The sequence below is a fragment of the Drosophila miranda genome, chromosome XL, assembly GCF_003369915.1.
Source record: "Drosophila miranda strain MSH22 chromosome XL, D.miranda_PacBio2.1, whole genome shotgun sequence".
NCBI classification, from domain to species: domain Eukaryota; kingdom Metazoa; phylum Arthropoda; class Insecta; order Diptera; family Drosophilidae; genus Drosophila; species Drosophila miranda.
The window spans coordinates 21,870,598-21,888,043 of NC_046673.1; the positions used below are offsets into that span (position 1 = coordinate 21,870,598).

Sequence of the window (17,446 nt, forward strand, 5' to 3'; positions counted from 1 at the left end):
CGTTAGCCTACCAGAGCCAACGAAGCGCCCAAATCGATAATCGTATGCAAAGAGCCGGTCAGTCGCGGTTGCGGTCTCCGCCACCGTCGTCGTCACCGTCGACGTCGCGTCAGCTTGATATTGGGATATGCTATGGGGGGCCGCCTTTGCCCTGCTTGACCCACGAAGCCAGCCCCCCGATCGGTCACCCTATGCTGGTGTTATCTTCTTGTAGTTTTTGTTATTTGTTTGCTTGTCCGCCGGCGTTGTTAGTGTTGCATATTATTTGGCCATTGAAGAAATAGATGAAGACGACGGCACTGGTAAAGGGTGTCTTATCGACAAGCAATGTTATTATTACCCTCTCGTTGCTATCTTAACGCATTTCACAGAATGGTGTGCACCAGTGCAGAATGTGCTGTAAAGCTTTCATTGAGTAAACGAGAGCGAACACAACACCCTGTATGAATGGAGGAGGGACTCCCATTCAGATGCGTGCGTGTGCTCAAACATCTCATGTGAGTTGCAAGAGCAGCAGAGATACTACTCGTAGTAGCCTACGACGGCAGCTGACGTCACACATCTCTCCGTCGCCGTCGCCGTCGCCATCGCCATCTCTCGCGGGTTGCGTCGCCTCTAACGGGAGTGGGCAATGTGGGCAATGGGAAACCCATATCCGATCTATGTATAAAAGCTTCGGGAAGCTCGAAGCTGGCATCATTCACTTCCCGGGAACAGCCCGACGCGCACAGGTGTTCCTTCCACACCCCACACACACAAATAGAGAATCTCGGACGGAGTCAACGGTTTAGCTAACATGAAGGTGAGTGGATCACTAGCCGGAATTTGGATAACGAACTAAACGGATATATACTAAACGGAACGGTTACTCTATCTGACGGTTAGGTCTTTATCTGTCTCTTGGCCACGGTCTGTGCCTGCAATGCCACCTTCCTGTCGTTACTAGGCGGCGGCGGAGGAGGAGTCGGCGGTGGCGGTGGAGGAAGTAAGACCACATACAATGTCATTGCCACGCCCAGCTCAGGAGGAGGTCATGGCGGCGGAGGTGGTGGCGGCGGCGGTGGTGGTGGTGGCGGACATGGATATGCTCATAGCCATGGCTATTCCCATGGAGGCGGTGGCGGAGGCGGAGGCTCGGCCCAGATCATCAAGGTCATTCTGCAAGAGGGCCAAGGCTACAGCAATGCTGGCGGCATCGCGGCTAGTGGACACAGCTATGGACATGGCTATGCCAGCGGCCATGGTCACGGCCACAGCCACGGCTCCTATGGCGGTCAGCAGGAACAGATCTTTAAAGTTATCGAGCAAGCCCCGGCTCCGATCCCAGTCTCATCTCCAGTTGCCTACCATGCAGTAAGCGGCGGCGGCGGCAGTGGCTACTCCTATGGCCAGGGTCACTCGTCCCACTCCTATGGACAGTCCTACGCTTCTGGCCATGGCTATGGCGGCTCCTCCTCCTACGATGTGCAGCAGTTTAATGCCATCCTGCCACAGATTCTCCAGCTGGTGTTGCAAGAGGACGCCTTCGGTAGTGGCGGCGGCGGCTCAGCCGATTTGGGTGCCATTAACGGGCAGCTGATCAATGCTTTCGGCAGCAAGGGCAATGCCATCATCATGAAGGCCGATCAGGCCCAGGGCGCCTTCTTCAAGAGCGGCCACGTTGTGCAGCGCGGGACTCTGAAGGTGATGCGTGTCCAGGACAATCAGCAGCAACAGGTTCAGTCTGGTGCAGCTGCTAGTGGCTGGAGCAATGGTGGTTCCTCCCATGGGGGTGGCGGCTGGAGCAGCGGTGGTTCCGCTCCAAGCAGTGGCTGGAACAGTGGTGGCTCCGTTGCCAGCAGCGGCTGGAGCAGCGGTGGCCCCCCTTCTGCCTGGTAGCTGCCTCTCTCTACCGGCTTAGTTAGCTAGACCAAATTAGTTATTTTTTTCTATCAACTATCTATTATATTTTTTTTCATAGGCTAGTAGAAAAACAAAAACAATCATAAAAAGAAAACTCCCATGGGCCAATGGGCCTCTTCATTGTTAAATTAAATTATTTGTTAATAAAAAAAAACGAAAAATCAACGAAATGCAAAACAAAACGAAGATCTGTAACTTGTTGTGGGGGCTCCCCTCCCCACAATTCAAATGGTTTCTTATATCATTATATCACGACTTTCATTGGTCAATGATGGCCCTCAGCCCCAGCCCCAGCAACAGTTTGAATTGATTAACCAGCGAAGGCGTTGCGAACTGTGGTCCCAACTGTGAGCCCAATTCCAAAGAGGGGAAGTTTCCACGCAGGTCTACGACTGTGCAATGGCACCGTGAGATGCCTCACGACCTTCCAAACAAACACGTGTAGGTTCAGCTTGAAGTACTTACTTTGTGAAGGCAAGAAACACCACTAATTGACATCCATTTGATAGGATCACTCACTCAGAAATCTACATACTATACATGGCCCTTATTGGTCTCCGACATAACTTGAGGATGTCACACATTCATTTCATTCCTATTAAAACCATTACTCATCATTTTAGTGCGTAAGTATAACGATTCTATTGAATTATAATACGATTTACATGCATCATGCATCTTCAAACGTCTGTACGTACCATTCACATCCAAATGTTTCGTTTTTGTTTTACTTTCACTTCGCTCACGACGCGATCTTCTCATCTGTGTGTCACACAGCCGTGGGCCAAATTGATTTCGGATGTTTGACCCACTTACTTTGTTTCCTCTTCACAGATGAAAGAAGGTTGCCCAAGACATGAATGGTTGCGCGAATGATTATGATCTGTTGATCGTTTCAGATAGTACAGATAGTTTAAAATACTTTTCAAAAGTACAATAATTTGATTTATTAGTAAAAAAAAGTAGTAATACACATTAGAATATCTACAAGAGTCCGTCCATCAATGCTCAGACTCTCGCAGTGAGTCCCATACCGATTGCCTTTAGCTGGTTGGTAGGTTTTAGTTAAGCACACGATAATACAGGCATGGACAAGCCATTTTGGTGGTGGTGTTAATCCTAGGTTAGTAAATACTTGTGATGTTAATGCCGGCTAAATTGCGCGCTGGAACAGATGGGCCAACAGCTCGGCCTCGCTCAAGTCCATTTTGTACTTCTGGACAATGTCCTGCACCTTCAATCGCCGTCGCACATGCGGCGGTTGGTAGCTGCAACAGACAGTTATAATTCGATTCATTTAATTGCATTTCAAGACATTGTCACTCAATCTTACTTATCATTGTCCAGTCGCCGTCGTCGGGATATGTTTAGGGCCGTCTGACGTACCAGATTGCCAACGACGCGCCGACTCAGCACCATGCCATCGACTAGGGGCGTGGCAAAGCTCATGCGACCGGGTGGACCCTGCAGTTTGACCCTTAATAGTCCCGACAGAAGCGAGTGCACGAAGATCACATGACAGTCGGCGGCCCTGGGTTGCTGGAGCGAGTGCAGCTCCTCGCCGGTGCGGGTGTAGGCAAGAAGATCCTCGAGCGGGAAGTTCAGATAGTCCTCGTAGCTCTCCAGCCACACCAGGAAGATCTTGGCAGGCGCCTGAGCGAGCAGCGTCGGCTTGGTTACGTTCCCTTTGCGTCGCGTTGGCGGCACAGGCTCCTTTTGCGTGCGACCGGTACCGGCACCGGTGCCGGTGGCCGTTTCCAATTCTAAGCTGAGATTCCGCGGCTTGGACTTGGCTGGACCAGTTCCCGTATCCGACTCGCAACGTGCCCACACATTGCTCGATCCGATCTGATCACTGTTGGCTATGCTGGCGCCATCGCTGATGTCGCTGTTGTAGCGCAGATTCCAAGTGGTCGGCACAACGAAAGCAATCTCCGACGAGACATCCGCCCAGTAGAGCACACGCTGCGATCCATTATAATTGAGCTCGCTGGGTACATTGGATTTAAGCTGCAGCTGCTGCTGCTGCTGATGCTGCTCCTCCGGCGTTCCCTTCAGCGACCAGGAGTTGTGTGCAAAGCCCGTCCAGCCAGAGTGATCGGCCACCAGCACCGGCCATCCAAGGGTTTGCAGCATGCCGGCAAAGTGCGGATCGTAGGTTAGGGAGGGCTCCTCCACCATATTGCCAATTATTTGCTGGGCACTTGTCTGACCCGTCTGAATATTACAAATGAAATAAATCGTTTAAACGGTCATTAATTAATGGAAATTTAGATTGTCTCCCACCTTTACATAGAATACATAGACGGTATCATGGGTGCGAGCACTGAGCTTATCCAGCCTGTCCAGATCGGCGGCAAATGCTGTCGACTTGGTGTCCAGCACAATGAGGGGCCGCTGAGGCGGTGTTCCCAGCGACTCCGCTGGATTGTGTGGATTGCGCGTCTCGAATGTGAGGAAGCCAAAATGAGATAGGAAAAGCCGTGCGGCATGGAACTCTTGGCACACCAACGGCGGCACGCACTCTTGCGAATGCGACAGACTGTCCACACTGTTGTCGGCCTCCGCCCAGGCCAGCTTCTCGTGGATGCTCTGGTTCTCGAGGATCAATTCCAGCTCCCTGATGCTCGCGGATCCATACTGCTCGCGAATCTGCTCGATAGTGGGTATGGAATAGTCGGCCACGCAGGGCTGCACCTTGTCAACGCCGTCGGGGAAGTTCTTCTGCTCGCACTCGGGTCTCTGGCTAATATCGTTCATAGGAATGGGCCGACCAGGATTGACGGCGTGGTACTTGATGCCCGACTTACTGCGTGGAAGATGACGCAGCTGCATGGTCCAGGCATGTCGTCCAAATGGTCCACGTATCAGCACTGTCAAAACGGACATAGATATGTACAGAATTTGAGTAAAGAGGCTTGCTTCGGGCAATTTAATGCCGCTTTGACTTGAAGGAGTAAGCACTTACGTGTCACTGTTGGCTGCGGGTCCTGATCGTTGCCCAGCGGCTCCTCGAGCAGGGCCAATATCGTCGAGTTCTCCGTCACAAAATACTTGAACTTGGCAATTGCCTGCTCGGTGCTGGCCGCCGCCGCCGGCACCATCGAGTTGCAGTGCTTCATCAGTGCCAGCTCATCGAGCAGGGAGGATATGGACTCGGGGCCGCACTCGCTTGGGAAATAGCCGACCTGTTCGAGTATGATTGTGAGCAGATTCTCGGCAGCGTCTCGCACCCTCATGGAGGCCGGTTTCAGCTCCTTCTCATCCTTGAACTTGGGTATATCGCCGCTTTTGCTCTGGCTCTTGGTGCCAGATATGCCCAGCTCAACCACCTCCAGAACTGTCTGCAGGCAGTCCTTATCCTGCAGCAGATACGGATGCTGCATCAGCCATGCAGCGGTGCACTGGAAGGCAGCCACAATCGTGCTGTGCAGATCCTTGCTGTGGGCCGGCGGCGGCCTCGAGCACTGATAACATATGTAGTCGCAGATCCACTTGACGGCCCGCTTGCACTCTAGAGCGTCTGAGGAGATTATCGTTAGATTCTGACTAGCTTCGTATATTTTCACTAATGTGTCTAAGGTGGGTGTGGGTGATGTGGTGTGGTGTGGTTCAGGTGGATTCAGGTGTTTTTTTTATGTTATATACATTGTTTTTTGTGTGTGGTTTGTGGTGTTTGGGTGTCCCGCAGGAGATACAAACGAAATATATAGAAAAAAACGAATTGCGATTATCGATTGTAGATGAGTTTTTCGGTTTCGGTCGGTTGCGAGATGGAATTGGGTAAAGGGCATTGGGTATTGGGTATAGGGTTTTGGGTATTGGGTATTGGGTAGGTAGGGTTAGATGGCACATCGAAAAAAAAACGAAAGAAAGAAAGAAAGACAGAAAAAGTGGCGTTAGTTAGGTTTGTTAGTTTTTTAATCAATTACCATTTGTAAACTTCCTGGCTGCCGCATAGAAATCACAAAAGCAAAAGTTGGCACAGGCACAGTCAGGGGTTAAGGTGGTTAAGGTTGGGGTTCGGGTTAAAACAGGTTAGCGGGTAGCGGGCACGGGGTAGCGAGCGGTGGTTTTACAGTTAAGATACGAGGTAGACAAGAGTACGCACATACGATATAATCCGAAAACCAAGGTACAACAAATAAAAGACGACAGAAAACAACGACATTAACACCAGAAAAGGAAGAGTAGCCACGGCTGGGCCGCGACTTCTAATCCCCTTGCAAATTCATTCAAGATCCAATGCTGTATTTAACCTAATTAAAAGTAAGCCCTGGCCTAGCGGATCGGATACATAGGCATAGGCATTGTTTATGGAATAACTTTATGGAATATTGACTATTGTACAACCAGAGACAAAAAGCCGTGAGAATGGAATAGTAACCCGAGAGAATAGTTGGTGGACAAACGGACATACATATAGTTTTTGGCAGATAGAACATTATGCCTTTGCAAGGGAATAAGTACACCAAAACCATCATGCTCACTTAATTAGAGAGGAGGAGCACACTACCTGTTTCCCGTATGTGGAGCCTGGCCAAGCCGGACAACAGCTCAAGGGCCGCCAGTGAGACATTTAAGTCCGTTTTCCACGACGAGATGAGCCGATGGCAGACCAAATACGTGGCACGCACGAACAAGGCATGGGCATTATCTGAAAGATTCGGTTTAATATTTGTAGTAAAATGTAGTGTGAACATCAGAGTAACATATATGTACATATTGTAGATATGATGAGCACTTGATGATCGATGAAACAAAAATTACGAGTATTGCAAGGAACAAAACCTGACTAACACCAGATTGGATCCCCTTGACTTCACAGAACCGAACGAACACAAAAAACAATATAAATCTCTTTACCATATGTGGTCACGCCCTCCAGCTCTTGGCCAAACTCGAATGACATGTCATCGGAGATGGTCAAACTTGGATAATCGTGGGCTGAGGCCGTGTCGCGTATGGAGCCCGAGCCAGCTCCCATGGTGGCCGTCGTTTGGGCCCCTAAGCTGGCCGTGCCGGTGCTGACCAGCGAAGCGGAACGCTCCGAGCAACCTGTTCGTGGTGTCCGTCACCACAGCCGGCGGCAAAAAATCAACACAAAAAGATCACGAAAAATGAAAAAAAAATAAAAACAACAAATTGGCAATTAAATACAAAAAAATTTAAAAAATCAAATCAAGAGTTAATTGCTGATCCAGATGCAGATCGAGATGCCCTCCAGTCAGCAACCTTACCCGAGCTGAGGAGATTGGCCTCATGGTGCTGGTGCTGGTGCTGGGCACCGCCGGAGTTGTGCAGATGAGTGGCGCCAGAGCCAGAGCCGCCGCCGCCCAGATCGGTCTCCTCGAAGGTGACGGCATCCTGGACGCACAACAGCAGGCCGCCCAGCAGCATGTGTGTGTTCTGGGCATCTGTCTCCACCTGCAGAGCGTTCATCAGAATGTTCATAAGTCGCGACTTGAGCTGGATGAACGTGAACATCCTAAAAGAGAAGAACAGAAAAGGATAAAAGGGATGGGACTCCTTTGTTTGCCATTTCACCTACTTCTCGTTCGTCTCACTGGACAGATCTCGAATGGGCAGTGACTGGTAATGAAGGGGCAGCACCATTATCGACAGCAGTATGTTGATGGCCGAGCGCCGCAGCTCCGTCCGGTTGAATGCCATTGACTGCGTTTTCAGCTTCAGATCCTTGTCGGGCAGCACAATCTCTAGGGCGGCTATGAAGCCCGGCAGCAGGACATTGATCCCATCCAGGTCCAGGCGAAAGAGATCACCCGAATGCAGCAGAATGCTGGCCAGCGTCTCGTCGCACTCCTTCGACTCGGTGATCTTCAGGCACTGCTGGAGGGCCATATAGAAGCGGGCCAAATAGACCGGCAGTATCTCTTCGCCGGTTTTCTTCGCACAGAATATCTTGCAAAGTGTACCAATGGCCTCGGCCCTGCCCGACTCGTACTTATCGATGGTCAGCGTGGGTGGCAGAGAGGCCGGATCGTTCAGAGAGTTGGGCTGCGATAGCGATATTGAACCCTTGCGGTGCTCCATTATCATCGACGATGGCCGCTTACTGGCTTCGCATGCCTGTTCTGTGGGCGAGACGAAAAAATGTTAATATACAGTGGCGAGCACGTGTGGATACATGTTTATCACTTTTCACTTTAAGCGCCTGTAAAATCTTTAAAAATGAATCAATCATTGTGATTTTTTTTTTAAAGATTCATTAATTTATTGAGAATGAAAAAAGACAACAATTTCAATTCAAAGAGATCCTTTTCCTTAAGAGATTTTAATTTTTTCAAAAAAAGAGCATGTATCCACTTTTGCACGTTTCAAATTTTTTTACTTTAATAATTTTTTAAAAATATTTGTTCCAAAGGGCCTTACCTTTTATCATATTCCGAATAAGTATTGGCATGCTCTCGACTAAATTTAGTAGGTGCTGGCAAGGTATCATGCGCCACTCCGACAAAATGGGTTCCTAAATATGAAGATAATACTCTTTCTTCATTATTCCATCGATTTTAACCAATTGGAGAACGTTCCATGAGTGGACGCTCTGCGTACGATCGGCCTGACACCGGCAGATAGCCAGAGAAAACCTGCCCTCTCTCACAAAAAGTGGCTGCGCATCTTGTATTTAGCGAGGAGCATAGGAAGTTAATTGGGTCAGATATACCAAAATAAATAGTTTTAAGTCTAATCGAAATGAAAACTACTGATACCGCTCATGTGGAAAGCTGAAAAATCATCAAGTCAAGGAAACTATAAAGCATGGACGAGGAAGCCTGACGGTGTAGGGCTGCTGCACTTGGTGGAACGTTCTCCAATTCGTTAAAATCGATGGAATAATGAAGAAAGAATATTATCTTAGTATTTAGGAACCCATTTTGTCAAATTTTATAGAGAAATGTGACTTCCCCATATCCGAGATCACTTTCCAGCCAGACGGTAGCCCGACGCACAAGGCTAGATTCGTGAAAAATCGTCCCAATAACTCGAGTTTTCACTTAATCCAGTGGCCTGCTCAATGGCCCAGATCTAAATCCCATTGAAAATGGATGGGCTCTGTTTAAAAAACACTGGAAAAGTAGGAGTCTGCACCAAAGGGATTGGGTGAGTCTTTGGGAGCGCGAGAGGTCGGAGTGGCGAGAGCATGCCAATACTTATTCGGAATATGATAAAAGGTAAGGCCCTTTGGAACAAATATTTTTAAAAAATTATTAAAGTAAAAAAATTTGAAACGTGCAAAAGTGGATACATGCTCTTTTTTTGAAAAAATTAAAATCTCTTAAGGAAAAGGATCTCTTTGAATTGAAATTGTTGTCTTTTTTCATTCTCAATAAATTAATGAATCTTAAAACAAAAAAAACACAAGGATTGATTCATTTTTAAAGATTTTACAGGCGCTTAAAGTGAAAAGTGATAAACATGTATCCACACGTGCTCGCCACTGTATCTAGCAGCAACTCCTCCAGCAGCTGCCGCTGGGTCCACTTACTCTTGCGGTTCTGGCGCCAGGTATCGCCACCTATGTGCGCTGCCTCGAACAGCCACTCGTGGAATACGTGGAGAATGCTGTTACACTTGGGCCGCGCCACCGCCAGCTCAACGCCAGCTCCCATCGATGTCAGCGGCAGAGCTAAAACGCAAAACAGAGCAACAGGGGCGGCAGTGCAGAGGGCGATAGAGAAAGAAAGGGACAGATTGAGAGAGAGAGGGAGAGAGGGAAAGAGAGAGGGGTAAAGAAAGGTAGGGGAAAACATCTGTGTTAGATTGTTTCGGAAGCGACAAATGTTTCGCACAACACTTACAGTTGATGCTGCTGCTCGCCGAGGGCGGACCCGATGTCGATGTTGGCGTTGTGGGTGCCGCAGCCGCAGCTGGAGCCGGTGCCTGGCCACCAGAACCGGAGCCAGTGCCAGCGCCAGTGGCAGTAGTAATGCCACTGCCAGGGGCAGCGGCAACACCACCCGTGCCTTGGACGGGGCCAGCGCTCGTCGAGCCGCTGCTGTGGATGTAGCTGCTGCTGCTGCTGCTGCCGATCGCATTGCGTGCACCGCCCCCCGTGAGGCCGATAAGCGAGGTTTTGCTCAAGCCTGCACAAAGCATTCGTGTGTGTTGGTTGTTGGTTGGAATGTGCGTGTTGGGCAGAGAGCAGTAGAGTAGAGTAGAGTAGAGCAGAGCAAGTGTGAGAAATTAGTAGTAGCGAGGCAGAGTCATAGTCGGAGAGGAGAGGATTCATTGGAGATATGAACATAGACTGTCCGATGCCACTGCCATTGGCACACATGCAACGTGGTTGGCATTAATTGTGGGCGTACAATAGATAAATTACAATGCATATTATGCCTGGTCTGGCCTGGCCTGTGAATCTGATGCGATGCGATGTGATGCGATGTGATGGCGGCAGTGTACTCAATGGCAGTTGGAAAATGGAAACAGTTACTCTTCCACTCAGCCATTCCCAAACACATCCCATCCCATCCCATCCACTCCACATCCAGTCGCGCTCCGAGCAATTACACACAGATTATTCCACTCATGCTACGGAACAAATTATACAAAAACTTAAATGCAAAACGTGCATGCGGTGCGCGGCGCGCGGTGCTCTGTGCTCGGTGTGCCCTGAGGCAAGGTGCTCTCGTGTCATCGTCGAGCTGAGCAGAAGCTGAAGCTGAAACATGAACTGATCTGGGAGCTAATGGCGAATACATTAATGGAGGATTAACTCAACAATCTAGGCAAGCAAACAGACATATCAAATCAACGCAAAGCAAGTTAAAGGCACGACAAATTAAAACTTCTTCGGTGAACCGAAGCCCCAAATACCCTGGCAGAGCAGTATTACATATTATATATTGATATATGCATCCATAATTATTGATTCAATGTACGGACAGATTTGTAGGGAAATCAGTTAAACCATTGAGTTCTTGCTAATAAAGACATCATATAGATTGATGGTCTAGAAAATCGTTATTATAGATTATTAGGAGTCCCTGAATATTATAGATTACCGAACCATCGGTTGCACGAAATATTCTGGACTATACAATAATATTTAATCCTAAATACAATCTGTTTGATCGTTAACGTTTCTTTGAATACAAAAATATAAGAACGGATACTGGATACATCACTTTTCCATGTAACTACATCAGGATTGCGATTCGGACAGAAAAAAAGATTTGATTTGGTATGCATAAAGTCCTCCAGCATTGGCAAAGAGAGCCTGGAGTCCTTGTGGCCACAACGAACCACCGTAGGTAGACCAGGCCTCCTTAATACAGAACGATCTCTTTTTAATTTCTGACTTAATAATCCCATCGAATAATCCGATAACTCGATTGTGGAGACCAAGCATGGATGTCTTACAACTCAATATCAAATCCATAGACTTTGTAATACTTTCTGCCAAGCTACTGCTATAAAAACATTTAGTACAACATTCTAGGGGATCTAAAGACGAGTTCGCACCCTTCTGCTGCGTTATGGTGGGCGCCACGCTAAAACTCTTGGCCAATCGTCGCTGTAGCGGAGGTGTGGGCGTGCTGGAGACACCCGCCGATGGCAGGCTAGCCTCAGTCGTGCTAAAGGATATGCTGCCGACGACTCCGGCCGAATGGCTACCACCAGCGCTGGTGCTTCCAACGGCCCCCATCGAGTGTCCCAAATTACTGGCAACTAAGGCAGCGGTCGACGTAGGCGAGGCTCCGCTCTGGGAGAGTGATAGCTGTTGCTGCTGGTGGTGCTGCTGATGCTGCTGATGGTGACTGTGATGACCCATGATGGCATTCAGAGCAGAGCTGGCCGAGTTGCTCATGAAATTGTCGCGCAGGAAGCTGCCAGCGCCATGTAAATGCAAGTGCGGATAGTGTAGGTGATGGTGGTGATGCATATGCTGATGCTGGAGCTGGAGCTGCAGTTGTTGAGCGGCGGAGCCCTGCTGCTGGCTATTTGCCGATATATTCGATGCGCTGCTCGAGTGGATGAACTGCTGCAGCGTGGAGGAGGTGGCCTCGTTCAGCGAGTGCCGTATTTCCATTAGATTCGTCACGACACTATCCGTTTGATGTGGCGGCGGCTGATAAACGCCTACTCAAACAGCGGTTTTCGATTTTCGTTTTAGATACAAGTTTTTTGGGTTAGATAAGCAAGAGATGAACAAACGAACAAGAAAGAAAGAGAGAGAGAGAGATAGAGAAATACTGGGCTGCTAGCCTACCACAAAACTATTTGCTACTGAAGCCTATCGATGGGAGAAGTCGGTGAAGTTAGGCTCGGATCTTACCCAGAAACGCATCAACCTGGCTGGAGATGCCCTTCATCGCATTGAGAAAGATCTGCGGCAGCATCTGCAGACACGGATGCTGGTGCGTCTCGGCCCCCTTCTCGTGGGTGAGTGCCCACTGCACGAAGTGCGACGATTTGCTGATGATGTGCGGCGAGCAGAGCGCAGTGGGATTACCGATCATACGCAAGAAGCGATACCATGTCTGGGCCACACAATCATTTGACATGCCAAGGGGTATCAGCTGGCCATCCTCATCGGCTGTGGATTGCAGAGAGAGCTACATTAGTATATTGCCAGAGAAGACGAAGACCTTGCACCACCAATGAGCGCCACAGACCATTTTTGAGCTGGGGAAACGCTGGTCCGTAGCTGAACTCGAGAAGTCGCGACGTCAGGGCCAAGTTGACACGATTCCACTGATCGACAAGGGCCACGCGATGCCGCCACATGGAGCACGACTCCTGCAGCGTCTTCCACATCGAAGGCGACGGGAAACTGCGCACGCAGGCCAGAAGCCACACTTCGAAGAGCACGGAGAGCACACGCTCGCACAGCTGATCCCCCACATCGTCCTTGACGGTGGGCGGCGCCAGTAGAATCTCGTTAATGGCCAAAAGGAAGAGCAGCAATGTGTCCCAAGTCTGACGATCCATTTGCTGCGAAATCTGCGCAGTCTGCTGCAGAGTACGCAGTACCCGATGACAGAGCACCGCCTGCCGCTTGATGGTGTCGGCACCTGGAAATGGGCAGCAAAAGGAATGCATTAGTCACGTCCAGTATCCATCCTCTAAGGTGGCATCGTATGCAGTGTACGTAAAAGAGCAACCTACCAAGCGTGGTTTGGTATAGAAATGGCAAGACTTGAAATTTAGATGGGGATTAATACATAAGACTGTGGAGTGGACATTTTATGGGCAATGGCGGCAATAGACAGCGGATCGGGTGGCCTGATCGCGGCAACGATGTACTTACTTTCGCCCTGGCGCGGAACAAAAAGATTGTGGAAATGGTTGATTATCTGGCGGGCATACAGATTGGCATCCTCGCATATGGGCTTCGGCACACTGATGCGCGGCTGTGGATGCAACGCAGTGAGCCACTCGCAGTAGACATTTACGCAGTCCTTGATGGTCTCGTGCTCTTGCAGGGGCAGCGACAGCCCGAAGCAGATCACATCCATGCACCATTTCACCTGTAGAGCGGAAGGCGAGAGTGTGAGATTCACTGCCAGACCCAAGTGCCCGAGCTCGAACAATGGACAACTGATACTCACCTCCTCATCCTTGACCAGATGACTTGGCTCGGCATTCTGAGTGATGCCCAGATTGGTGCCCAGCTGCTTAACCACCGACACGACCACTTCCCGTCCAGCCGAGGCTGGAAACTTGTTCAGCACACTGAAGCATTGCGCCCCGCAGCTGTTAGCTGTAATCTGGGCCGACAGCGAGGCCCATTCAGAGTACATTTCAGAGTACCGTACCCTTCTGCGTGTGCTCCAGTGGAGTTATTTCGGCGGCTCGGCGTCAATTAGCGATTGTCTTTTGACGTTCTTCCGGCTGTTCTCCTTTTTGTGTGTATTTCTCTTTTCCGCTCACTCGAATTTCACTTTGTTGACGTCAACAACATCAAGACCATTGGAGCAGGTGCGCCATGTTGGCGGTGTTACAAATGTTTCTGTGCCTGTTCCTCCTGCTGCTACCGTGCCCAGACATGATGCGTCTCAAAACAGCCTATGATATGATTTTTGATTACTTATTCACTTGTGCCTGCCTATTAGAACGACATTTGGCATTAATTTTGCAATTCCATTCCCCCTAACAAAATTTCACACCGTGAAAAAGAGAGAAGAGCCGAACAGCTGTGTGGGCTTGGTTTCAGTGCTGTGTAACGGCAGAAAACATCTTTAAAAATACCAACAACAAAACGGAGACGAGACAGTTTACAAACATGTTTTAGCTATAAAATGTAATATGCACAAACATTGAGTTGGGTTTTTGAAAAAGCCAAAGCCAAGTGAATCGAAGAAGCATCGTTTGAATTTGCATAAATTTGCATGCGTTTTGGCGGATTTGCTGGCTGAACCAAAAAGCATAATGGGGCGTGAACAATAGCTCATAAATAAAGTTTAGCCAAAATAAAAAAAAACAACACAAGCTCCCAAAACAGTTTGGAAGCAGAAAAGACAATCAATTGGCACACCGAACCGAAGGTATGGCGCCTTCGCACGTTCTGTTCTGTTGAAAAGAATTCATCAATGGGCATGTCGCGGAGGCAGTGCGGAAATCCCGCAATAGGTGTCGCTGCTCACGCGTCACTGACAGCACCTGTTGAGCCGAATCGAATCGAATCGAATCGACAGGAACAAGTTCTGGCATTTGAAAGGCGTTTTATTTCATTCGTAAATAAGTTATGATGCTGCCTCGCATTGTTCGTCAAAGCAAGCCACCAATGACCAATGCGGGGTAGTATCCACTATACACTAATAATGGCAATGATAATGGCACCTCTCAAGTATCTTACTTATGTATACGATTTAAAATTAGCATAACGCCTTACGAAGACATTGTTGTCTTGTAGTTGTAGCTGTCTCTGGTTATGTTCTTTGCCGGTTTTATTACTCTACTTTCGAGCGATGCGACAGGGTTCTGACCGCTATATAAGATCTCGGTATCTGCCAAAAAAATCAACACAAATCATCCACCAACCAGCAACCACCAATCAGCCAAACATCTCAACATGAAGGTGAGTGCGCATCCCCATCGCCCCAGGATATTGGAGCCCCTACCCTTACACCGACACGCAACCGGATTAAACCTCTTCTCTCCTTTTCAGTTCTTCATTGCTTGCCTCCTGTTCGCCGCCTGCCTGGCCCTGTCCCAGAGCAGTGTCATCCATGGAGCTGCTTATGCCCCAGTGGCTACCGTGCCACTGGTTCGCACCGTCCCGGTGGTGCGCACCATACCGGTCGTCCGTCATGTTCCAGTCGTGCGTACAGTGCCCGTTGTCCGTCATGTGCCCGTCTACGAGAACGTGGCCGTTCCTTCCGTCGTCCGTGTCGGGCATGCCGCCGTCTACGATGCTCCCCTGGCCTACGGTGGCTGGCTGAAACAGAAATAAGTGCAGTGCTGCCCGCTTCTACTCGACCGCTAACTTAACTTAACCGACTTGTCTTTTTTTGTCTATTAATAAATTACAATACATCGAAAAATTGTATGATATGATATCAACGAAATTAAATGGACTTCTAGTCATCAAAGTATGCATATGCTTCATGGCGGTCTTAGAGATTAGAATGTTAAGACAATATATATTATGTTGTATAGTACTAATAATTACGAGTATATGAGCCGATACAGCCTCTCGTGCTCTCACCCATTTCATCTTTTGCCCAAGGATTCTTATTTTTCAAACCATACTAATGCCGAAAAATATTATTAGGAGTCCCAATGAAGTGCAAGTAGAATATCAAACTACCTTGAGGGAATGCTGATGATTGACCTTTGCACGTCTCCCCACACCTGAATCGCCTGGATTTTGGAGAGCGAGAAGAGCGTTTCGTATTTGCTAATGAAACTATGCCCCTTTTCCGTGACCTGGTAGACGATCATTCTGGAATTATCTTAATAGAATGTTACCTCTAGGCAAAAGGTTGATTCTGTAGACGAAAAAACCTGGAATGGCTCATCAATCTCGTTGAAAATACTGGCAAAGCTTCACTCCTTTTCCGCTTTTATTTCTCGATGATCGTATGTGTGGTGATAGATAGATGGAGAGATAATCACATAGTTCATAATTTAAATAAGGAACAAACTCTGATTCAAACTCCATCCATTTTGTGTACATATTGTATATCTAGACATTAGCTAAAAATAGTACTATTGTAGTCTAATAAAAACACACTTAACATTTATCCAATCCATAATTATATAATCTTTCCTGTCTTTATCTTTATCCCATCTCCATTCATTCCAGACGTTGCTTAATCAATTTATTATTCATTTATGGGGCAGTCCAAATTCTGGAGATTTGGAGATTTCTGGAATTTTGCAGTTTTCGGTGTCTGCATTTTTATATTGGGTGTGGAATGCGTCTCTACAGAGGCAGTCCAGTCATTAGTATCTGTCTTGGAGGCTCAACAGTGGTCCATTGAGCAATACAAACTAGAGGCTAATATTCGATGATCTTGTTGTTTTTTGTTATGGTTGTCGCTGTCGTTTTATGATCATTCGATAGACAATGATGCGTTTTACACGCCTGAGAAGAAGCCACTTGCATAATCATAGTAATGGGCCGGCGTTGGCTGGCTAACTGGCTGGCTGGCTTGCTAGTTGACAACGGATTTCGGATAGATTTAAATTCACCTTGAAATAGCCAATGATTGTGGATGGGGTAGTCTTGGATTGGATTGGGCTTGTGCTTGGGCTGTGGCCCATTGGGTTGCACTGGGTTGGGTTGGGTTGGGTTCGTTTTAGTTAATGGCTCAAAATCGGACAGACAGCGAGCCGCCTTATGAGGCAAGCGCTATTGCTGTGGCTGTGGCTCTGGCTATGCAAATGACAAAACGAAATATGAAAGCCACATGCTGTCGATGCCGCCCGCCTTGTCTTAAGGCAATGCCTTATCACCATCAGTGCGGTGCGGCTCGGCTCAGTTCGGCTCGGTTCGGCCCATTTTCATGCTAATTGTGGGAGCCGCTGCTTTCGGAATTTCGGAAATGCATGTTTCGCCTAACGTAACGTAAGGCTTTACGAAATTCGAGGCTGGAAACTGGAAAGAAATCGGAACCGAATCCAACGAAACCGACATCGGAATGGGAAATGGAAATTAAGAGTATTATGAAGATGAAGAACCCGAGGCCAAAAACTGGGTGCGGCTTAGTGAAAATGAAAGCCATCTATCGATGACTTCTTTCTCCAACGCAACATCCATTCGCTACTTGAGTTTTGCATCATCTCAGCATGATTATGATATGTATGTATGATGATGATTTGATTCCAATCGCGATGATGACGAACCGTTGGAAATGTTAATGAAATGCCTTTGTTTGGGTCTGGGTCTCTTGGTCTGGGCATGGGCTTGGGCCTGGGATGCGTCGGATCGTGTTATATGCTGTTTTGTTGCGTTGCTAATTTGAATTGTGGGACTTCATTATGATCGCTTACATCGTATGGCCGGATCGGATCATCGTATAAAAGAGTCGTGATGCTTTCGGTCTGACATCAGTCGTCTCTGAAGAGCATC

At 48.2% G+C, this 17,446-nt stretch overlaps 3 protein-coding genes across 17 annotated transcripts; 2 read left to right on the plus strand and 1 right to left on the minus strand.

The window, feature by feature from the left end:
• Positions 1–606: 606 nt before the first annotated feature.
• Positions 607–1,890, plus strand: LOC108152333 (loricrin). The gene is made up of 2 exons (XM_017281593.2): positions 607–802; positions 886–1,890. The coding sequence occupies exons 1-2, from the start codon at positions 797–799 to the stop codon at positions 1,876–1,878; spliced, it is 999 nt and encodes a 332-aa protein (XP_017137082.2). The 5' UTR covers positions 607–796; the 3' UTR covers positions 1,879–1,890.
• A 946-nt stretch (positions 1,891–2,836) lies between these two features.
• LOC108158844 (ral GTPase-activating protein subunit beta) lies at positions 2,837–14,064 on the minus strand. Of its 15 annotated transcripts, XM_033388155.1 has the most exons (17): positions 13,479–14,064; positions 13,178–13,397; positions 13,036–13,065; positions 12,543–12,941; positions 12,203–12,463; positions 11,389–12,006; positions 9,723–10,007; positions 9,410–9,550; positions 7,454–7,997; positions 7,143–7,390; positions 6,769–6,960; positions 6,419–6,559; positions 5,835–5,852; positions 4,871–5,425; positions 4,189–4,775; positions 3,236–4,119; positions 2,837–3,170 (listed from the first exon to the last, which is right to left on the minus strand). In XM_033388155.1, exons 1-17 carry the CDS (start codon positions 13,668–13,670, stop codon positions 3,056–3,058), a joined length of 5,430 nt encoding a protein of 1,809 aa, XP_033244046.1. In that variant the 5' UTR covers positions 13,671–14,064; the 3' UTR covers positions 2,837–3,055. The 15 variants fall into 15 exon arrangements, with proteins under 15 accessions (XP_033244046.1, XP_033244002.1, XP_033243964.1 ...); XM_033388111.1 differs by lacking the exon at positions 5,835–5,852 and having other exon boundaries at positions 4,871–5,470; XM_033388073.1 differs by lacking the exon at positions 5,835–5,852 and having other exon boundaries at positions 4,871–5,479.
• An 87-nt stretch (positions 14,065–14,151) lies between these two features.
• LOC108158881 lies at positions 14,152–15,461 on the plus strand. The gene is made up of 2 exons (XM_033388553.1): positions 14,152–14,947; positions 15,038–15,461. The coding sequence occupies exons 1-2, from the start codon at positions 14,942–14,944 to the stop codon at positions 15,320–15,322; spliced, it is 291 nt and encodes a 96-aa protein (XP_033244444.1). The 5' UTR covers positions 14,152–14,941; the 3' UTR covers positions 15,323–15,461.
• The last annotated feature ends 1,985 nt before the right edge of the window (positions 15,462–17,446 follow it).